Source organism: Ictalurus punctatus, chromosome 24, assembly GCF_001660625.3.
Source record: "Ictalurus punctatus breed USDA103 chromosome 24, Coco_2.0, whole genome shotgun sequence".
Taxonomy (NCBI): Eukaryota; Metazoa; Chordata; class Actinopteri; order Siluriformes; family Ictaluridae; genus Ictalurus; species Ictalurus punctatus.
The window spans coordinates 16,267,843-16,291,251 of NC_030439.2; the positions used below are offsets into that span (position 1 = coordinate 16,267,843).

At 39.8% G+C, this 23,409-nt stretch overlaps 1 protein-coding gene and 1 long non-coding RNA gene across 3 annotated transcripts in view; one reads left to right on the forward strand and one right to left on the reverse strand.

Annotated features, from left to right (window-relative positions):
- The window catches only part of sh3bp5a (SH3-domain binding protein 5a (BTK-associated)), a 25,758-nt gene extending 2,673 nt beyond the window's left edge, over positions 1–23,085 (forward strand). Inside the window, exons 3-9 of the mRNA XM_047150506.2 lie at positions 1,835–1,963; positions 18,262–18,426; positions 19,627–19,757; positions 20,769–20,811; positions 21,076–21,295; positions 21,423–21,746; positions 22,350–23,085. Coding sequence (XP_047006462.1) covers positions 1,835–1,963; positions 18,262–18,426; positions 19,627–19,757; positions 20,769–20,811; positions 21,076–21,295; positions 21,423–21,746; positions 22,350–22,522 — 1,185 coding nt within the window. The 3' untranslated portion in view covers positions 22,523–23,085. The remainder of the gene's footprint in view (positions 1–1,834; positions 1,964–18,261; positions 18,427–19,626; positions 19,758–20,768; positions 20,812–21,075; positions 21,296–21,422; positions 21,747–22,349) is intronic.
- LOC108256923 (uncharacterized) lies at positions 6,503–13,167 on the reverse strand. Of its 2 annotated transcripts, none has more exons than XR_001810367.3 (2): positions 8,676–13,167; positions 6,503–6,969 (listed from the first exon to the last, which is right to left on the reverse strand). It is a non-coding gene; the product is annotated as an uncharacterized LOC108256923 (long non-coding RNA). The 2 variants fall into 2 exon arrangements; XR_008393414.1 differs by having other exon boundaries at positions 8,618–13,167.
- Positions 23,086–23,409: the final 324 nt, after the last annotated feature.

A 23,409-nucleotide genomic window follows, 5' to 3' on the forward strand; every position in this document is an offset into this window, starting at 1 on the left:
TCCACACAGAGACACCCTTTAAAAATTCATGCATCCCCTCTGAATTGACTTCAGTCCAAACACGTCTTCTGTTGATTAGTTATGGACTGGAAGGAAGAATTACGCAATAACAGCCGCTCGTTAATCGTCTGTGAGAGCCGGGACGGGTGAAATTGGAGGAAACCTCTATAACTCTGACCTCAGAGACAGCATGTGAGAGGATGTAGGAGTCTCTAAAGTCAGATTTGTGGCATGACCTGGCAGCAAGAAAGAGCCAGCCTGCACAACACTGGAGAAAAATTAAGTTGAGAGCGAAAAGTGAAAAGTGAACCCAGTGAACTGACGTAGGTGGCATGTCATGTCCGATTTATAACCCAGCATTTTATGCCAAAAAAAAAAAGCACACTTATACCTTTCCTCAGAAGGGAATTGTATAGCATTTACGGGGAATTTCGTACTTGTGTACTAGTGCTGGATTAAGATTACTGAATCAGCTTGTTTTCAGGAAAGCACACAGCCTGACTAACGAAGTGTCTGATTTCTTCAAATCGCCGCAACTAGATAATAGGTGCAACAGCCCTGAGTGTGTCACAGAGAGGCATTCATGAACATATACCACAGGCAGCGTGGGATAAATGAGGCATGCAGGGGAGTGCTGTTTCTGGGAACTACACAGTATTTTACAGGCTCTAGGATCAGTTACATTGCCTTCTGCACCATATGGATGGTGATGGGGTAAAATTATGGCAGATGGTGGATTGAAATGCAATACAGGTGCCTAAATAACTGGAAAAACGTTAAATGATTTATATGAAGTTTTACGTCATTTATGGTTAAACTAATCTTTGACCTCATGCTAATGTTAGATTAGCCTAAAGTTTAGCAAAAGATGTCAAGTTGATAGTGAAAAACTTTCAAGCACTTTACACATTATTACATAAAAATAAAATAAAATGGGTTGGCTTAGGATGACTTAGAGTAATGTTTTACCTGAGACACGAGAAGTAGTGAGGAGAAATTACACGGTACACAACATTTTGGTTTGGGTCTCAAGAGGTTAGAGTCATTTCAGCTTGAGCTAATGTTTAGCCTCTTTTCCCTCGTTTTATCTGAAGCAAAAGTTATCCATCATTGTAATGATAGCATAAGCTAAAAATTGACTTTATATTAATATTAGCTTAAGATAAATATGCCCTCAATTGAGAGCTTTCTGCTGCTTGTAGGTACCTAAAAATGTCTCACGGCAAGGTTAGCATTACCTCACATTACAATTAATAGACGCTAATGTTTTATATGAGCTAAGGTTTGGTGTCATTCACTTCAGGTAAATTTGGATTCTTAGTTTAACTAAGGAAAAGAAAAAAAAAAACCCAAAGCTACCAAGCTTATTTTTTCCTCCAAATGTTTTTTTCATCCAGATTGCTCTGGAAATACTATAAAACCCTAAATGTTTTAGCTATCTTCATTATCCACTCTCAGATTGTAATTGCACTGTAAATTAATGTCTTATTAAAGGCAGGTGCACTTATTTGTTAGTGTAATCTAAAACAAATGTTGTGTGCTACAAGTAATTAGAGGGATCCAGATCAGCCTTTTCTGAACTTTATCATTTCTCAGTTTACGTATACCTTGTTCCTAGATTTTCTCACTGTAAAGTATTTAACCGTTAAACGAAATGTTAATAAATAATATTCAAACGCCTCTGACTGGCAGTTAATATTTGAATGGTTCTATGTAAAAATATATATATATATATAAATAAATAAATAAAAAAGACTTTGAATAGATGATCACTTTAAGTCTATCCAAATCCCAGAATGTTAATTAATCTAATAATCTAATCTCTGTACATCAGGACTCCAGGCAGAGGTTTCGTGCTGTCCTGGTGGAGGCCACATTAAAACTAGATGAGCAGGTCAAGAAGATCGGCAAAGCCGTGGAGGAGTCCAAGCCGTACTGGGAGGCCCGGAGAGTGGTTCGACAGGTACAGTAACTTCCTGAAATAAGCCCTTCCCAGCCTGACTGCTAACAAACAAAACCCGATGCTCTCTCACAGCTCATAAATACTTCTTCTGAACATAGGGATGTCTTGTGTTTAGCAGAGGTGGGAAAAGTACCAAAGTTCTCACCTCTTACAGTTGAGTCAGAAATGAAAAATATGTCTGCTTTAGATTACACACTGATGTTATTTACTGGTGATGCATTAGAGCTCTTTTTTTTTTACCAAGGAAAGTGGGAGAAGATTAGCTAAGACTGACTAGCAACAGCTTTATTCCCAATCTCTCAAATGTCAGCTAGCGTGATAATCACTCTGAATATACAAACTAGCTGAACGCTAATAGCTGTCTCCTGACTCCTTGAAGCTGTCTGATGTTTAAAAGCCACGTTATGACTGCAAATATATGCTTATATAGAAATGTAGTGATAAGTGATAATGTAGTGAGTAGAAAGTAGACATTTTGTTGAAGTAAAAACTCAAAAAGTACAGATACTTAAAAACCAGGCTCATGTACAGAAGCAAAGTTAATGCTGGTTTGTTCCTTTCTACTTCTGGTGTTTGTTTTCCTCACTAGCACTAAGACAAAGGGTTAGAGCAGACATTACATAACTTACCTGAGTGTAGATGATATTTTGGAAAATGAAATGAGGCATTAAGCAGTAAGACTGTTATTCCAGTCATTGTTACAGCAGACTTGGAATGAAGGCACATGGGATCTTCATGGAAGTGAGAGGCTGTATAATGTCAGGAAAAAAAATGCTACGCTGTTAAACTATTAATGGGAAATGTCGTTGTCAAGATCACAATAGAGTCACAAGTAACTAATGTAAGTCAATTACGTTACTAATGTAAGTATAAAAACGTACAAAGTTTAATATACTTAATATTTCTTCATTGAATGCCACTAAGAACTGCCCACGGTCACAAAAATACTGCACACATGTCCTCATAGACCATTGTTTTTACATAACGTGCCGGAGACACCATTGTACAAAACGGTGCTGCAACAAAATCAGATCTGCATGCAACAACTCCTGACCATTGTGGTCTGTTACAGTCTCGTGAGCCAGACTTCTGTAGCAACTGAGGCTAAAACCAGAATGCCATGATCTCGGGCTGGGGGTGTAATGATATCGAAATTGTGTGAAATTGTGGGTAAATTCTCATTCTCAAATTTGAAATGTCAGAAGGTGTTGATTAATTTTCTGCAGTAGCATCTCGGTCAATAGTGCGGTCTGCGAGACAAATCACAAACAGATTGTTGCTTAACATCATTGAAGGAGTCCTCCGTGTCAGTGCTTTGTAACAATCAGAGGTAAAGGCCAAACTTTTCTGATTCTAAGACAGAGGATGTTGCATTTTGCAGGGTCACAGTAACAAGTTGCATTTGTTTGTCTTATTATCTTCAGAAGAATGACTGTTTCTTCTGAATGACTGTTTATAGCTGCTATAATGTAAGTGATAACTGGACATAACTTGTTTAGTGAACATACTGCAGCTTTAAATTGAACTATAGATGGATAAAAAGTATAATGTATTGTTCTTTACTGAAAAAAATGTGTAACTGCCGGCAAATTTCTGTGGTATTAAAGGAATAACGAATACACATATATGTGCATAAGGAATGAAATTGTAACTAGCAGTATTCTAATAACTGTAGTGAGCTGAGTGTACAGTCTACAACACACATCCTGGGGCTCAGACTAGGGACGTAATAACTATACCAGTCACTTTGTTTCGTAATAAAATTACCTACTAGGCTTATCTCATGCACTTCCTATTTTGAAATTTCCTTGACTCAGTATGTACAAAAGTGTTACATGTGTCATGTTTCACAACCAGTTTACTTCCTGGCTAAATATTATTCACGATGAGGCAAACTTAGACTCTGTAGATCGTATTTTGAATATGTGGAAATTCTCATCGTAACCTTATTTAATAATTAAAGATCTGATTCTGAGGATCTGCATTTGTGTACTGGCCTGAAATACTGGTTCAGTGTTGGATTGGATTAGACACGTACCGTCCCATCTTAAAGTACTGGAACAGCAAGGTCAATACTATTGTTTTCGCAATACATTGAAGACATTTGGGTTGCCACCAAAGGTGCCATGTTTTTAACTTGTTTAATGCATCTAGATGTAAATATGAGGAAATGAAAGCTGAAATTCCCATCTATCGTCTCAAATTCATCTGATCTCAGACCAAAATGTCTTCAGTGTATAGCGAAAACAATAGAATTGGCCTTGCTGTTCCAATACTTTCAGAGGGGACTGTATATCACAGTAAACAAGGGGAATGTTGACACGTGAACGCAGGTCACAACTTGTCTTAAAGCATGCCATCATCACGCCTGTTTCACGACATTTCACATAACTCAGCTGCAGAAGCTTTCAGACCGCCGACCTGGTAATTAAGAAGATTATTTATTCAGATACACTGAGCTGTGATATTGTTGTGGTGTTTAAAAACAAATAGAAAGCATTTTGATTGGTGAATGAATATTTATAAAGTTGTACAATGTTGTTTGAGACAGCAGTTTTAGCAAAAGCTTTGCTCTACTTTCACTTTACTTCCTCAGACACCCTTACTCTCACCTATCCTGTCCTCCCTCCTTCTCTTTTCCCCTCGCTTAACATAGCATCTGCACTCATTCCCTCAGGAGGGAAAAACTGCTGTGTGAAGACTAATGCAGGATTCATTTGTTAGCAGACAGAAATAGGCTGCTTTTTCTTAACCTCTAGTGCATGTTTTACATGTAAACCTATAGGAACGTCTTTGTCTCAGGAACAGTGGGCGAGTGGCATGAATACACCCTGGATGAGATGCCAGTCTATCACAAGGCACCATGCACAAACTCATTCACACCTAGAGGCAAATTAGCATAGGCAGTTTTTGAGAGGTGGGAATAAAACCGGCAGGAGAAAAACATTAACCCGAGTAACCTTAGCTCAAGATCAAACTCGGGACCCTGGAGCTTTAAGGAGGACAGATGCCAGTAAAAATGAGTGTTAATGAGTGAAAATAAGGAGATTTAGAGCATTTTGAATTGTAAATATGAAGAGCGGTGCTGCAGGCTCCACAAGATGAAAGTGATTCTCTCCAGCACAGCAGCTTTCCTCTGGCTTAGCTTAGACACAGAGTCTTTTTGAAAAAAAAGAAAAGAAAAAAAACACATTTCTGCCCTGGTGTTAGTGTGCGTGTGTGTGTGTGTGTGTGGGTGTGTGTGTGTGTGTGCGCGGGCATGTTTTTATATCTTGTACAAGGATAGGAGCATAAGACAGATTTGACCTTGGGACGACATTTGGCATTGATTATTCACATCTTTTATTTAAAAAACTAAAAGAGCTAAAATGCTTCGTATTGGTTACAGAAGTTAACACTAGCGTAGGCACAGCATTGATAATATGTCAACGGAAGGTCCTCACAAGGAGGGTAAGATGTGTGTGCGTGTGTGCTGGCCGTGCTATATATAGAAAGATGCTGGTGTTAATTAGTCTGGCTGTCATGCGGTGTCGCAGGATGGCTTCTGATTGCGGGTTTCAGGCTCGAAATAGCAAATACTTCCATCTCCAGATTACAAATGAGTAAATAGTCTCCAAATGCTAATTTATCCTCCGATCTGTCTCACTGGTGAATATGCACGATGAAATTTTCTCTTGCCACTTAGAGTCAGCCGGATTCCTCTCTCTCTGGGTATGTTTTCTTTTGTCATCCTAAGACGTGCTTGCTAACACTCTATGGGAGAACTGAACAATACTGATGGATAGATAGGGAATTAATAACTCAGTCATTAATGCAACACCAAATATCACCGGTATGAAGCGTATTAATTATGCTACAGATGCGTATGGTGTAAGTGGAGGTGGCGCAGGAATGCTGCTGCATGGATGTGAGTTAAGGCAGAGGTAAAAGTGCTGTAATCCGTCAGTGTCAGACCCTGCAAGGGTGACTGATAAAAGGGGTTTCTCAGACGTCAGCTCACATACCAATCTCTCTCTCTCTCTCTCACACACACACAGACAGCCAGCCAGACAGACAAATCTAGTCTGAAAATGAAATCTGCCTGCAAAAACAGAATTAGTTATATTTACTAAATAACCAAAAAAAGGTACTTTACCTAATCTTCTTTTGTTTTGTTTAGACACTAAAGAACATTTAAGGAATACTGTTTTTGTAAAACATTATTTATTCCTCTATATTACCATAGACATGAATTTCATCATGTGCTTTTCTCTGTACTAGGACAGAAAATTAAGAAGAAGAAAAAAAACCCCACGCCACGTTTACTTCAGACTCAGTTATAATATAATTAAGTCTAAGAGCAGAGCTTATGAAAAAGACGTATTTTTGGCTGATTTTATTAATATTTCTGTTTCAAATTGTATTTTTTTTAAAAATAAACATAGTACATCTGTTCTTTCTGAAATGGGACTACCTTTTTTTTTTTTTAGAAGAAGAATTTTCAGTTATGTGTCATCAATATGTCACACGGATACCACAAAACCCACAACAGAAGCGTCATTAACCTGTATGACCTTTTACTGAATTGCACCTGTGTTGGAACGTTAAAGATAAAACACTATACCTTTTGGTATGCTACAGCCCAACATTTGCAGTTTCTTATAATAGCCTTCCATTATTACTATTTTGAGTCAACAGTTTTCAGTTCTTTTTTTTTTCGTCAGTGCAGTGAAATGTGTCGACATTTTGTCTTTTCAGTAATCACATGCTACAGCTGCTGGAGATGGATATTAGGTTGAAAAAACACTTGCGTATTTTTAAAGCGTTTGTCTCTGATGACTGCTTGTGACTTTAGGTGACACGGGTGGTGTCGATTTCTCTGTGAAAAAGCTGAGCGCATACAGAAAGCATACAGATATCTCCGGGGAAAAAAACAGGTCCAGTAGCTCTGTCACGCTGATGAAGGCTGAAGGAGTGTTTTGCCAGCAAAATGCTGACCAACCGGTGTTATTCAGCTGCATCAGGAGCTGTCAAAAATCACACACACATATACGCACACACACAACATTTGTAATTAGGTGGTGTAGAGTGTGAATTAGTGTGCTTTACAAATGACAGTATTCTGACTAACACTAGCTGTCAAATCATATCATGTCTATAAATATAGCATTTATATTATCATTGTAGATCAAAACAAGGTCAAAAGTCTGACGTTATTTTTTAAATATTGTTCAGTATAAACGTGTAAAGTCTCGTTTATTCTTGTAACGTTATAGGACAGGAGTATTCAACTAAAATTTGAAAAGGTTACGTGAAATTCCTTATGCTTATAAAAGTCCAGCTAAGCAGCTACCAGTTACATTTTAATGCTTAACCATTAATGATTATGTCTGCAAATAAGACAGTAAGACATGGACTCTGAACAGATGAAACATCTGATTGGAATCTTTAAAGAGAGCAAACACCCACGTCTCTGTTCTAATGTCTCTATAGCCATGCAGCTCGTCTCTGCTCAGATGATCTGTCTTCAGTTAAACAAGTTATACTGCATAAATAAATGTGAGTGGATAAACCACAACAGATGATCTGCTACAGAAACCGAGCTGAATCGTGTTTAATCGCTGAACTATGGTCATTTAAAAAAAAAAAAAAAAAAAGTTTATCGACTAAACTACGCTGTTTTTCGATCACGTGGCCCGCTGAAATACTTGCTTTGCACCCAAACTGCGTGCTGCAATTTGTCAACCCGTGATAAAGGGGTTAGAGAGCCATTTTGGATTCATGATTTGTATATCTTAACACGTAAAACGCCGTGACCTTACACTGTAATCAATCCGAGCATTTGGTAGAATGTAACGTTCTTGTAGTTTTGAAAGTGTAAATATTGTTTTTTCAAGTTGCGTTCCTACAATTATGATTAAGAATACCTGTAACGATTGAGTGTATGGGAGCACATTGTTCCTGCAGTGTGTGGGTGTGTTGCATGTGATTCACAAAGAATAGTGGCATGAACAGCAGGAAACAGTATTTAAATTGGATTTTTGCGTGCGCTTTCTGCTCTTGAGAGTCACAAGGAGACTAAAAGTAAAACTGAAACTAAACTCAAAAGGTAGCGTCAGAAACGGTTTAAAATCAACCTACAGATGAACCTACAGGATAATAAAAGAGCGTAGACATGAGTGTGCATTATTTGTGAGTGAAATTCTTTCCAAAAACTCTGTTGGGGTTCGGAGGTGTTAATGTGCGGGAAATGTTTAGTATGAAGCCAAGTTTACCGTCGTAATATTAGCATCATTTGGATTATTTTACTAAAGAATAATTTGTTTTTACTTATTATTAAGATGTAGTAAGCGAATTTGTTGTGTTTTCACCCGGCAAAAATGGGCATTCTCTCAAAAATGGGCAAATTTAACACCTGCACTTTGGTCATCCTAATTTGCATATGCAGTTGCAGTTTCTAAAGTGACTTTTAGACCGCAGTAGAAATGGCCCATGTTGCACACTTAATTAAAACAAACATACAAAATGGACAACGGGTGCTATTTTGATCATGTGAAAGAGACAATCCTCCATAAACCCTATTAGTGAATCTGCTTGCACAAGTTTTTTTTTTTTTTTTTTTTTTTACACCCACATAATCTTTTAGTAAAATAAGGCTGCGTGTACCTAAATTACCTCTAGCGTGAGAAATCCACTTAGTCAACACGTGTGTGTGTGAGTCCATGTGACTGACCTCTGTTGAGTCCTTAAGCCCTCTAAACACCTGTCTGTGTCTATCTGTAGAGTCCACACTTACTCAGCGGTGTCAGGTGGAAAGGTGGCTCTGGACACGAGCAGCTGTCTCTCATAAGCAGGGGCTTGAACGGCACCTCCCCCTATTCATCCAATCACAGTGCACTGTTCAGTCACACCACAGTCTGTGTGGACTGACATTAACCGTCCCCTGGACAGATTCATATATAGATCGTGAATAGAGTTACATGACTGTGGTCCTGCTGTTTGTTTTTTTCCTCTCTCTGGCTGTAGCTGAAAATCTCTAGTGCTCATTCAGGGCCTTCAGTTCTTCATATAGCTCATAGATACACTGAAACAAGAAGATTTCCTCCATAAATGAACTTAAACAACTGTCCATATATCCATCTTCCATACCGCTTATCCTACACAGGGTCTTGGGAGAGCCTGGAGCCTATCCCAGGGAATTAGGGGCACAAGGTGGGGTGCTAACCCAACACTCAGACTATAGACAATTTTGCTGTTCCTGCTCCAAAATGTATTAATTTCCTATTACAGCACATCCCAAAGTGTTTTATTCCTCTTATAGCACAGTGACTTGTCAATGATTACAATTTTACATGTATTAATGACTAACACATCATACTTTTGAACCATTTATACTTGCAGAACATCTGTGAGACAAGTTAGTTCCCGTTATGACTTACGTTATAGCAGCTATAAACAGTCTTTCCTTCAGCAGCCTTTCTTTGTCTCTCTCTTGAAGTTAATAAGAGATTATCATGTCACCAAGAAACCAGAAAGTCCGGAACACTTTCCCAGGGTGGAAAACGTACTGCCCAATACAACAGGCTGACCCTGGAGACTCCTTCAGTGAAAGTGTTTATTAAAGTGAACAGTGTTTAAACCCCTTTCTGCATCAGCGTCAGTGTCAGTGTCATTGCACTGAGAAAGATCCGTGTCCAAGTGAATGGGCTACAGCGAGTTATTTTGTACCTACAATTTACAATAATTAGATGGATGTTTTGATAGATATGCACATACATACACATGCAAGTATAAAGATACATATCTGTAGATCAGGAAATAGGAAGAAATGAACATTTCTTTCATATTTCCACTGACTGGATGTGGTTTAAGCATGCTTAGTCATCTCAGGTTCCGGTTGCATTTAGATGAATGACGAGTATGTATACGAGTATGTATCGGGCAGAATGAGAGTAATGGAGAGACTCGTTCGTCCTCTCTCCTCTCTCATGCAGACTGGGATTCTGAAAGTCTTTATTTAACTCTGTCAGACACACACACACACACACACACACGGCTCCACAGTGCAAACTGATTTTCCTCTGCTGCTTGGCAGTAAATGAGCTGCCAGTGATCTCATGCCATTGTATGAGAGCTGCACATGAGAGTGTCCGGTCTGGCCAATATTAAATAACCCAGAGTTTTTGTTGTTGTTGTTGAACAGAATTTTAAAGTGTGACACATTTCATAACGAGGACTGATTTGTTTCTAAAGCACAGTGCAGTTTGGCCTTCATCACTGCACGGGTGGACCCAGCCCAGGTCGACCTTGCCGGTTTCCTGCTGCTGGCCAGCTACACACACATGCAGGCAAGGGGAAGACAAAGACATATGTTTTTTTCCCATAGCTGACACAATGCTTCCTGTCACACTCCATCTTATCTTTATTGTCTGATCCACCATTGTAATATTTAATGCACAACACTTGAAAAAATGAACAAAATGTACAGTATTTAATCAAGCAATATCGCACAAGAGTGCTGTTCTACGGAATATTTATTCGACCGCCGGTAATTAAGACCAGTCTGATATTCGGTACAACAGCATGACTGCGAGTGTGATATTGCTTTTATACAACAGTCCTATAAACAAGAAATCAGCCCTTTTTAGCAGTACACTGGCGATCCGTTCCGCCGTCAGAATTGAGAAATTGTGAATTATCAGACATTTTCAATCAGTATGAACACGCTAATTATTTTATCGGTGCAAATCTGTTATACGATTAGTCAGGACATTGTTGGGTTCCTGTGTGAAGAGTATCGTGACACTGCGTTTAGCTGCTTGCGAGCAGGGCGATGGGAACGGTGAGGGATGTGAGCCCCTTTCTGCACAAACAATTCACACCTCTCTCTGCAATAACATTGGGGCAGAGATAAAACAGACAGCAAATAAAGCTTTGTTGATAGTAAAACATTGTGTACAACTGCCAAAACAACATTATAATATTTGAAGCCTAGTAGGCTAGGTAAAAAGGAGAAGAAATACATTTTAAAGCCCTGAGTGTCTAATTTCATATGAGCCATTAACCAGTACTGTGGAGCATGACATCACAAATAAATTCAGTGCTGATCACGGGAACCCCCAAAACAGGCGGAAATTGAACACAGGGCAGCTGAACACACTCGGAGAAAAGCGATATCTACCTACTTCCACATACATGAGCTCACAGAGTCTCATAGTTGTTTAGTGTAGCTGTGATTGACCAGGGAGAGATAGTGTAATGCCATCCCCCCCAAACCATAGAGCACGGCCAATTACACTCTCTTGGACTCCTGGCCACAGATAGCATCATAGGATTCAAACTTGCCATCTCCTGAGAATCTGTTCCTCCAGGTTAAATAAACATGTCCTGGACTACCTCAACATTGCTTAGTTGGACAGAACAGGAAGAGTTTTTGTTTCATTTTCAAACAATAAGACCATTAAACACCTTCTCAACACTGCTGTAGGACCTATCCTCACACGCATACATATTCACACACCTATTCGCGCTCGGCGACTAGATTACTCACACTCACACACCTATTCATGCTCGGCGACTAGATTACTTAAATACTCCATAACACTGCTGCTCAGTCCGTTTACACTGATCTGAATACAGCATCATGCCATGCTGCTTTTACTGTACTCTTTCTCTTGCACTACTACCACTCGCACGTTGCGCAAAATATATGTAAATTATACATATTTTAATTTCTACTTATTTTATAAATGTATAAATGTATAAAATGAACTGCACACTGAATTTCATTGCACTTGTATAATGATAATAAATGTAGTTCGTATAAGTAAATCTTAACAATTTAAAATGACATCCTTTCCCTTTCAGTACAGTCAGGGCTTTGGCCTTGTAAGGGGAATGTCAATGTCTGTGTCATCATTTCCTCACCTACCCCCCTTCAGCATCTTCGAAATGATGCCATTTCCTGCACACGTCAGTTAAATGTGGTTCTCTATGTGTGCTTTCTCAGAATCTTGGAGGTTTCTTTTTAATGATGCAGTGAGGTAAGGTGAGGAATTAGTGTGCTCTCCCACCCTGCTCATAACCCATTCAGGCCCTGCAGACTAGGTTTTCAAGGTGGACGCCTGGCTGCAGTTGTCTCCTTATAGATGGTTTTTGGAATGGCATTTCCTCAGTCATAGATATAACAGGAGCCTACACAGTTTATCACGTGTCTCTATCGACATGGTAAGAGAGAGTAGGACAGGAGGACGCGTGCGCATTCTCAATGACTGCATGTTCCGCAATTGATGTCACATCAGAGATGAAGTGGTTCCACATTCACATTGCTCTGAGTCGGTAGTGACTAATTATATGGCATGAAACTGACTATATCTTTAAAAGAAGGTCCATTTCCTCTTTAAATACGAGGTGAATGAACTCGCATTCAGCAGGCTGGCAGCAGTACAGAAGTGGGTCAGGAACTAGCAAGTAGGTCACATGTGTGGAAGTGTCTGGGTGGTCGTCCTATTAGAAATTGCAGCATATTGGTTAATGTAGTCTTTCCGTTTCAACCAGGATTTCTTATGAAATATACTGCATATCTTCCATAGTTGTCATTTGTTCAGATTAGGGGTCTAGTTGTGCGGCCACTCGTGCTCTCAGATGCCCTCAATTCATAAGTGAGCCTACCAAGCAAGTAAAAATGTAAAATGGTCTGCCCAGTCTCATGATTTATTTGTCTGGAAATCTAATAGACGAAGCTAAAAAGTGGTAGCTAGTATACTATAATAACGCATAGGCTGACCTAGTTAGCTAGTTACGGTTAGAGCCTAATTTGCACACGATAGAAAACGTGAGTTATGTAAAGATTTAGGAGATTTACATGACAGCTTTGCTCTGCACTCTATTTTGCACAGTTTCATCAGCGCTTCACACACCGTACCTGCATGTTCCTGATTCTGGGATTTGGAAGAATGGCGTCCTCTCTTTTTCGGTTGCCAGGCAACATTCAATCAAAACAACTAACAGATATGAAATCTGCTTCTACTGATTTGTCCACTCTTGCACTCTTGACCATGTTATTCGACATTTGCGTTTTGAATGCTTTTAAACTAAAATCTTTATTGAAACCCCCATCCGTGAAAGAGTTAATCCAGACAAAGTTAATCAACATGCTGGTGTAATCTTTTGTCAATACGTGTGAAGCATTTTCCACCAAAGCCATAACTGCTTCAGGCTGTAAAAATACTGTAGCTTATGTTATAAAATGCTTTTATATATATATATATATATATATATTAACTAAGCATGAACAATTTTGGTAGACATAAGAAGCTAAAAAGTGTTAATTTCCCCTTATGTATGGAGACTTTTAGGACACCTTGTGTTAAACAGAGAGTTTGTTTTTAAGGAAAGCATGGAACTCAAGCCTCCTGATGACTGGCTAATGGGCTGTTTTCTTGTTTCTGGAGGGCACCAATTGTCCTCTTAGAACTAGGCTATGTAATAAGTGTAATAAGACTTTTCAAGCATTTATAAGTTTTGCTAGTGGAAACACGTTAGAGGAAATTAACTGAATGCTCTGGCATCTCTTTCTGTATTCCTGTGAGAAATTAGCAGTTGTGTTCCGGGGGGATATTGTTGTTGCTAGTGCAGTTATAATGGTGTCGTAGTAGGAGAAATGACAAGCGTCATGTTTTACTGTTAGCTCCTAAAAAAAAAAAAAGAGCACGAGCACGTGAAGTCCCAGAATGCAATGCAGCTATATGACACAATTACGCTGAGTCGTGTGAGAGACTGAATTGCACTGACTTGATGCGTAGGCGCTGACGCATGACAGTTGAAGTTTTGGAAGCTGATCTGTTTGAGCAGAGTGCACAGATAGAGGTCGGAGAGCTGGACAGAATAAAGCACTGCTGCAACACTCTCTTTAGGTAGAGATATAGTGAGGCACTTCTATCAGCAGATATTCGAACGGCATTGTGGGTAATGGAGGGAACCTTTACACAATGTGCAAACAGACCAGCATCTTCACCAAAAATTTAAACCAGAAAAAGTAATCATGAAATAATCTTTTTCCTCAATTGAAGCTCACATTTTGAAGATAAATATTGATATGGAAGTCGTTCAGGGTGGATATATTCTTTAATGTGCCACTGATTTGTGATGCATTTGGCTCTCCTAAATGTTATTTTTTTTCCGTTTTATGTTTGGTTGTGCGACCTGTTCCTACAAGATACACTGAAATTTGTGACTGTATGTAACGAAACTTAACGAACATGAAGAATAATTTCATCATCCAGAATTGATTTCATGTTAGTTGGAATCTATAATAGGAAACGGTGGTTTTACAAATCAGATGATTTATGTGCACATGCCATTTCCTGTTTTTTGTTCGCATGCAGAATTTCACTCTACGCAAAAAAGCTTGTTTTTTTTTTGTTGGTTTGTTTATTTTTTTTTAATAATTGAGGCCCCAGTTCAGTAGGAGGTCATGTACTCAACAGTATGAGAGCATGTGAAGGACCAGGCACTGCACTTTCCTCAACATGAAACGGACACCAGTGAGAAGAGGGACAGGAGGAGGGAGGAGTTATGCTGCATTTGGGTCATGTGGGAATACTCAGGATTATTTCAACTTGAAAGTGTTTACGCATTACTGTGAGTGGCGCAAATTATCATCTGATAATAAATTAGGAATAAAATAGAATAGAGCGTGCCGTTATAGAGAAATGATCAACCACATGGTGGCGTGATATGGCCCAATGCAAAGCGGATTATCTGTTACAAAAGTGTTTTATTCCTCTTACAATGCAGCAATTTGCCAATGATTACATTTTTTAAATACATTAAGAAGGACACATGGTTTTTATCCACTTATAGTTGCGTTTAATGTTACATCCTGTTATCACTTGCATTATAGCAGCTATAAACAGTTGTTCCATTACCAGCCTCTTTTTTTTCACTTTCCTGAAGTTAGTTTAATAAGTTAATAAGACACAAAATGCAATTTCAACACAAAAAGAAACTGAAAAAACTTTCATGGCAGAAAACGCAACGATTTTACCTCTGACTGAAAGTTCACAAAACTTGTTAGTCAGCATGAACGTTTGACTCAGAGGTCCATGTGAATGTTTTTATTTTCCCCAGGCAGAGTTGGTAATTACGGTGATTCCCATATGATGGGAATTCAGCACTTCTCAGGCTGTTTCTTAACTGTGTTTATTAAGGCTTAACCTTGGACATGTCAAGAGCAGGCCACTCTTGGCATAATTCACTCATGTTAATGGTGTTTACTGAGACCGCTGGGTAAACATTGCATTTATTTAGCCGAGTTGTTTAAAGTCAGTTCTTGGTGGTCTGATGGTATAGATGACCAAAATACATTTTCATGCTAATCACTGGTGAACATTTGGTGATTTTAAACTGCCAGGATAATCCCTGGGTATTACTTAAGCATGTTAAAATGGCAGCTGATCTTGTCTGGGAGTTTAATGTTGATGGAACAGCTGAAGTGAGTGCGGATTGGATTTCTATCTGACTGCTAGAGCCTGTGTGTTACATAACAGCAGAAGTGTATTACAGTATTACATGTATTGCAGATCTGTCATTCAGAAAGATCGAGAGTTAGCGTTTCAGCAATTATAGCTTCACACAAAACCAGAGTCTGAAACTGTGGTTCCTGCCAGGGTTGCCAGGTCTGCAGTTTTGCTGTGGAGCTTGACTACTTGATGTGTGGGTGACGGTTTTCATGAACTACTTATATAGATTCAAGGCTGGAAACGTGAAGGGACGCGGGGGAACTGAGTCGGGGATGCGACAGTACAAACTTCGACCTGGATAAAAGCTGCGTTTAAGCAGGTTTAATCTCTTTTGAACGCCCTTATTCATCTTAAATTATTTTCCATATCATAGATTGCTAAGTGGGCGCACGGTGGCTTAGTGGTTAGGACGTTTGCCTCACACCTCCAGGGTCGGGGGTTCGATTCCCACCGTGACCCTGTGTGCGTGCGTGCGTGCGCGCGCGCGCGCATGGAGTTTCCACTTTCTGCGGGGGTTTCCTCCCCCAGTCCAAAGACATGCATGGTAGGCTGACTGGTGTGAGAGTGTGTATGTGATTGTGTCCTGTGATGGATGGCACCCTGTCCAGGGTGTACCCTGCCTAGTGCCTGATGCTCCCTGGGATAGAGTTAGGCTCCAGGAGATAGAGATAGGCTCCAGGTTCCCCGTGAAACTGAGAAGGATAAACGGTATGGATGGATGGATGGATAGCTAAGTATTATATCCACATTTATGCTAGCCTACATGATTATTACAAATACAACCTTGGTCAGTAGTTATAGAGAGATATGTAATATTTGTAAAGTGTTTAGCTGTCATTTATGCAGCCTTTATTGTACCACTTTCATTTTTTTTCATTGTAATGACACCGGCTGTTGCTCTTACCTTTGCTGATAGTCAGAAAAGTCAAGAAAGAGAGAGAAGAGTTTGAAAGGGAGAGAGACAGTCAGACTATATTAAATGACTTTGGACCACCTGGTAAAAAGCTAGGAGTGAGAGGGCAGAGGGTCGTGATATGGAAGATAAGGATGAATGAACGGTGTTTGTTTTGTGCCACACCTTCATGAATGTTCTTCCTTGAGCTTTCATGTGCCTGTCCTGATACTCGAGAAAGCATATTGTTTGCAGGAGACATGAAACAAGTGTAATGTTATTATATATTATAAAGGTATTTATATGTTTATATTTATATATACACCTTTTTTAAATTGATTTAATTGATAAAAAAACAAACCTCCAGCTATACTGTATCTTGGACATTTGCACCACTTATAGATTATTTATAACACAAGCATGTTTTCCTGTATGAGGGTGCTTGTGCATCAGTGAATTGGTTTAATCATTTTCAACTACTATTTATTTAAGACGGTCTAGATAATATTACGAGACCCTTTTAGGATCTTAACGTGTAAGAAAACACCATGCTTTTACCTGGTGAGTGTTGCAATAGATTTGGAATTGATTTTGGAGTTTATTGAACACAGGGTTGTTTTTGTCACACAAGACCTGGCAACCCCGGGCTCTGTTTCCATTTCAAAACAAACTTGTAGCTACGGGAAATAATCTTCTTCGGCACAGTTGAAGGTCACGATTATTTGGTCACGATAACGCCTCTGTTGGAGGCGTTTAGTGAACAAAGCACAACTGTACAGTATTGTGTGCGTGCCATTGTGTGTAACCCACTCGAAGCCATCATGGCGTTACGTCCCGACCTCATCTCTGGGTCACTTTGTTGAAAGACTCTCCTATGTCAGTGAACAAGAGCTTGCATTTCTTCAGTGGGTGAATTGCAGATTAGTTGCTTCTTCCCCAGAACTTTACACAATGAAAGCGCTGGAAAACCGGACAAAATCTGTGAAGCGTCATCACATCCTTCAGAAAAACATTTGAGGCATTTGAGTCGGTGATTGAATTGGAGGTCACATTATATCGCAGCTGTCTCGTTTTCATGTGACCTTTACTGAGCGTAAATGCTGATGTGTGTTACACTGGAACAAATCTGATTATCTTCCATGTAAGAACTGGACAAATACTTGAGGTTCACCTTAGAAAAGCTGTATGAACCATGTCAGAAGAAGTGCAGGACAGGAAAAGTCAAACCCCTGCTACCCAAATCAATGATTCCTCCCTGAGGCTGTGTTCAATGTAGAAGCTGTCAGAGGCACTTCTATAAGGAGAGAGCGAGAGAGAGCGAGAGAGAGCGAGAGAGAGCGAGAGAGAGCGAGAGAGAGAGCGAGCGACCTTTGTAATGGTAATGAGCTGATGGGATTTTGAAAGGCATCTCATTTACCATTTGGATTTGTGATTTTTTTTTGAGATGTGAGGTTTAAATCAATCCAAGCTCTCGTTCCATGGCTCAGAGGAAGCGTCGTCAGCAAGCCCGTGTCATATCTGTCTGAGAGGAGCACCGGATTGGGTTCAGGTTTTGAGCTTTTCATGAAATAAATTTTTTTTAAAAACCCTGACTGTTATGAATCCTTATGAATTCTTTAGCAGAAGATATGACTGAATAATTTTTGAGAGACACGCAGAGCAGAAGCAGCTTGTTTTATAGCAGGGAGCCACTTGAACAGATTACAGTAAATAAACAGGGCTCACGGATATTCTACATAGAATACATACTCTTAAAGCGGTACATATAGGGGATGCAACGATAAAGGACATTCCAAGCACATTCCTTTGCATGTTAAGCTGGAGATAAGGGCTTTGTTTTGAGAAGTGGGCATGTTTAAACACCAGCTCTGAGAGATTTCTTGACTTTTTTGTATCTCCTTCAGGCTCAGGTGGAAGCTCAGAGGGCCACGCAGGAGTTCCAGCGATCCATAGAGATCCTGCGAGCAGCGAAGGAAACCATCGCTCTCGCCGAGGAAAGACTTCTGGAGGAGGACAGCCGGCAGTTTGACTCGGCCTGGCAGGAGATGCTCAACCACGCCACCCAGAGGGTGAGACAGGACATGACACACAGACTGTAGACTACACTTAGATATCTCACACTCGCCACTAAAATTATAAGTAGACTTTTACAGAAAAGTCCAGAACTTTCCGCACCCTAACGGGACGACTGCAATTCTGACACTATAATGTTCTTCCTCACTGTGGACAGTAGATTTATGTGTACTCCTTTCCTCGTTTATTCTCCTGAGTGGGATTATGATGATTAGTTTTATGTGCTTGTCTATTTTTTTATCAGTTACCTGATTTGTGCAGGTCAACAACCATCTCTTTGAGGCGTTTTTTTTTTTTCTCTTCATATGCGTGCAAGCTCATAATTACTCAAAGGCAACAAGATTCTGAAATCAATAGAAGCAATTAAAAAAAAACTGATTTTTTTTTTTTCCAAGGATGATAATTGGGTTGTGTTAATTTGTAAATATTCAATACTTTTTCCACATTTTTAGGATAATAGTAATAGTAAAAATAACCTCATCTTCAAATAATAGTATGATGAGAGCAGTGGGGCAGTGGTGTCTCAGTGGTTAAAGGCTCTGGGTTACTGATCAGAAGGTCAGGGTTCAAGCCCCAGCACTGCCAGGCTACCATTGTTGGGCCCTTGAGCAAGGCCCTTAACCCTCAACTGCTCAGTTGTATAAATCAGAGAAACGTAAGTTGCTCTGTATAAGGCGTCTGCCAAATGCCGTAAATGTAAATGACAGTGTTTTTTTAATCGTGTATAATATTTATTTCATATAACTACCTTTTTGCGTATTCTCTTGAATATAATTTCCAATACTTTCACAATTAGACTCACAATTATAGTCAATTATATTCCTTTTCGATGAACTCAAAAAGCAGCATTCATGTGGAGTCTACGTCTTCCGTTCCCCTCGAGTGCGAAGTCTCCTAGCAACAAATAAAATACAAAAACGAGTCACAGATTAGTCAAGCTACAAGTCATGAGGACTCGAGTGCGACATCGCTCGATCTTAGTAACGTTCCAGCGATACGAATAGAACGTTTCCAACATTTCCTTTATTGCATAATTATCTAATAACGTCCGTGAAACAGCTGGATGCACTTTCCAGTACGTGTGTTTAATGGCTGAATTTTGCTTGTTGTAAATGTGTGGAGACACATGTGTTCAGAAAACAGGAACTTGAATGTTATTAATAAACGTTTTGCGCTGTGCTCGGCTGCTGCTGCAGGTGATGGAGGCGGAGCAGAGCAGGACACGCAGTGAACTGGAGCACAAAGAGACAGCGGCCAAATACAACGCAGCCATCAACCACATGAGACAACTGGAGAAGAAACTCAAACGTAATATCAACAAGTCACGGTCAGTCGATCAGCTGCGTTTAACGCTGTCAAGTGCACCACAGAAAAGAGTTAGAATACATTAAAAGGCATTTCTCTGAAATGATATAATCGATGTGTTTTAGCACACGTTCTGTAATTGTGTAACATACTGTACATAAATAGTTTTACCTTGTAAGATATGGAGGACCAGGTCGACTAATATTAAAAACGAATAAAAGAATGAGTATAAATAGTACATATTTAATATTTATATATAAATAGTATACCTTTTTTCAGTTAAAAATTATACATCAGTATTATATATTATTACATTATTATTTCGTATATTACATATTATCATGTGCTGTAGCGCTATAATACATTATTTTATTTCTTATTTCATTATTTATTATATCGTTTTTGTGTATTCATTTCTGATTTGATATGTTCCTCAATTTTACTTATTTATTCAATTTTCTTGCCTTTGTATATGCCTGAGGATATTTATTACTACATAGTCTCTTTTTAAAAAAAATAAAACACTTTATTTATCCGTGTGTATTTATTAGCTCTCCTAGATCCTCTTTCCTCGGCGTAATATGACACAAAGGACATAAAACGTTCAGAATGTAGAGAAAGTTATAAATAGCGTCGATGCTGGAGTTTGTTAAATGTTTTCTACGTTTCCAAATTTACTATTTTTACAGTTTTAAATCCTGATAAAGGTTTAATGGGATTTAAAAAGCGGTTGTGAACTACACCCCAAACTCTGTTCTCTGATTAGAAAGCAGGAATAAAAGGTGGCTCAGTAGCCGTGCTCTTAGCGGCAGTTCTGTAGTGATGGTTTTCCCCCTCGTCCCAGCACGGGGCCTCTCTTTGTTTCTGTTTCTCTGTCTGTGCTGGTGTGTGCAGGCTGATGTGCTCCAGATGTGCCGTCTCTCGCTTTCAGAGCTCAAGAATGTTCGAGTGTTACTGTTGCCACGGCAACCTCTGTACAATGTCTGCAGTGCCTGACTCAAACTCTCTCTCTTTCTCCCTCCCGTCCCTACAGGCCATATTTTGAATTGAAGTCCAAATATTATCTACAGCTCGAGGTGGGTCCATTTCCTTTCCGTTGGTTATGCTTCACGCTCGATTTATTTATTTATTTGTTTGTTTTTAAGCTCACCGTTAGGCTTACGCTGGCTCTGTACTGTATATTCATGTGCTCCGGAATATGTAATGTGATCACAGCTATGGTGTAAATCTTAGAAAAGAAAAAAAAAAGTTTAAATATCGGAAACGAAAGAGAAGAAGACTTGCTGTGGATCTGTACACGTATCGTTTCTGACCAGCGTTCTCGACCTTCTTCCCCACAGCAACTGAAGAGGAAAGTGGACGAGTGCCAGGCGAAGCTGTCCCAGGCCAAAACGGAGTACAGGACGGCCCTGCGCAATCTGGAGGCCATCTCAGACGAGATCCACGCTCGCAGACGTCTCGCAGCCATTGGGCCCCGCTGCTGCGGAGTTGGGGCTGAGAAAGACGTAGGTGATGGTGAAGACATCAGCAACTTCAAAATGGAGTCAGACGGCATATCCAGTGAGTGTGCTAAAATGTCAGTGGGGAAAGAAACAGTGCTTATTTATGAGTCACTTACGATCCAAAACAGGATCTTGAAGATATGTTTAGGCTCTGATGCAGATGTGTGTGTGTGTGTGTGTTGCAGTGATATCTGAGCCCTTTGAGGAGGAAAACTGTAATGGTTCTGCCTCAGATGAAGAACCAGAAACCCAGTCCACCTGCAGCCTGAGCTCCAACTCGGCCCCTGTGGATGTTCCCTGCACATACATCCCGTCCTGCTCACCTTCGTACCCTCTGCTCTTGTCCTCCTGTCCTTTCCCCTCCTCTCTTCCCTCATTCTCTCCCTGCACCAGAGGTGTGGAGCTGCCCAGCCCAGGCTCCCTGGAGGGCTTCGGCCGTGTCTCGCCTGTTCTGGGACCTCGCAGTGAATGCAGCGGTGCTTCATCACCTGAGTGTGAACAGGAAAGAGGTAAGCATCAAGCCACTTTTCTTTTTATAATGTACTTGTACGTGCAGATTCACACGGTGTTGACATTATGTGTTGCTAGTGGTTATTGGCAGAGATCTGTGTGAGGGTTTTTTTTACTGTACATTTAGTTAAACATGCTGGTTTATCATGATTATAAATGATTAAAATCATGAAAATGATATTAAAAAAGACCAACATTAGATAATGTAATTAGCACAGAGTTTGTGCCAACAAAGTTTTTTCTTTTTTAAATAAAAAGATTTCACATAATTGTGTAATACTTTGCAAATGGGGCATGACAGGTTCAGCCGCTTGACTCCATTTTATTATGACATCACAACCTCAACGCATGTGACAACCCCTGAATGATTTTATTTTATTTTTTTTTTATTTTTATTTTTAACAGAAATACCGAATACTGAAAAAAGTAGCTTTTGCACTGTGATAACAAATTTCACTTAAACAATCAGTCCATATAATCAGAGTCAGCTATTCGAGAGGACTTACCCATTTAAACATCCTTGTTTCGTGTTTAAGGCTACTTTACTTTCGGATTAACTGCAACTATGTTCTAAACATGACTGTGTCTGTGTATGTGTTTAGGCGAAAGAGCAGAAGGTGCTGAGAGAAAACCAGAAAACACTACACGGGCCGGTGGTCAAAAGAGCACTACCTTGGAGGAGGGTGTGAGACGTCTGTCTCTGCAGCGCACAGAAAAGTCACAGACGGAGTCATTTAGTGCTGCTGCCCCTCTGCTGCTGCTAAACTCAGTTTAAACTAAAATAAAGACCTAATCGGATCTCTCCGAGCTCCTGAGTACTTGTGCACAAGCATCATGTGTCAAAGGAACCTTTGTGTCCAGCCCTACACCCTTCTTATAGACTAACAGAGACGGAGACAGCACAGAGATTCCGAGGAAGAGAAGTGGAAAGGTTTAAACAAGGAAGCCCAAGACAGATAAACTAACGTATATGCAGACATTTGCCAGGATGTGTTCTGGGTGTTTTCGGTCATGTCCCAAAACAATTGGCCATGTCTTCCTGATCTGCATATCACTTCGCCAGACTGACCGTGTTACTCCTGTGTGTTGACCCTCGCAGTGTTAATGTGTATAATGTGTGTCGGCTGTGTTGAATTGTAGACCTACGTACTTTTCTCCGCAGCTATACTCTCTCTCTGTATTTAATCCTACATGTTAGTACAGAACTATGAACTAAAGTAGCAAAGAAATCTATATTTATATTCAGTCTTGTTACCATTGACCAATGTGTTGTTGTGGCACTGTAATGTATAACTGTGTAATAAACATGAGCTCATGGCATACGCCATGCCAAGTGTACAGCGTCTCCAAATATATATATATAAATATATTTATATATACACACATGCTGCAGTACACACTGCAACTACTGAGGGTTTAATTAAAATCACCCATGGCTAATATTCCTACTGAGTCTAGCACACAACACTGTCTTGTTCCTGCTTGAATTGATTTTCATGCTGAATCCGACTCCTGTTTCCTGCCCTATGTTATTCGTATGACTCCACTGAAACTCTCTCTCACACACACACACACACACACACACACACACACACACACACACACACACACACACACACACACACACACACACACACACACACACACACTCTAGTGCAGCAT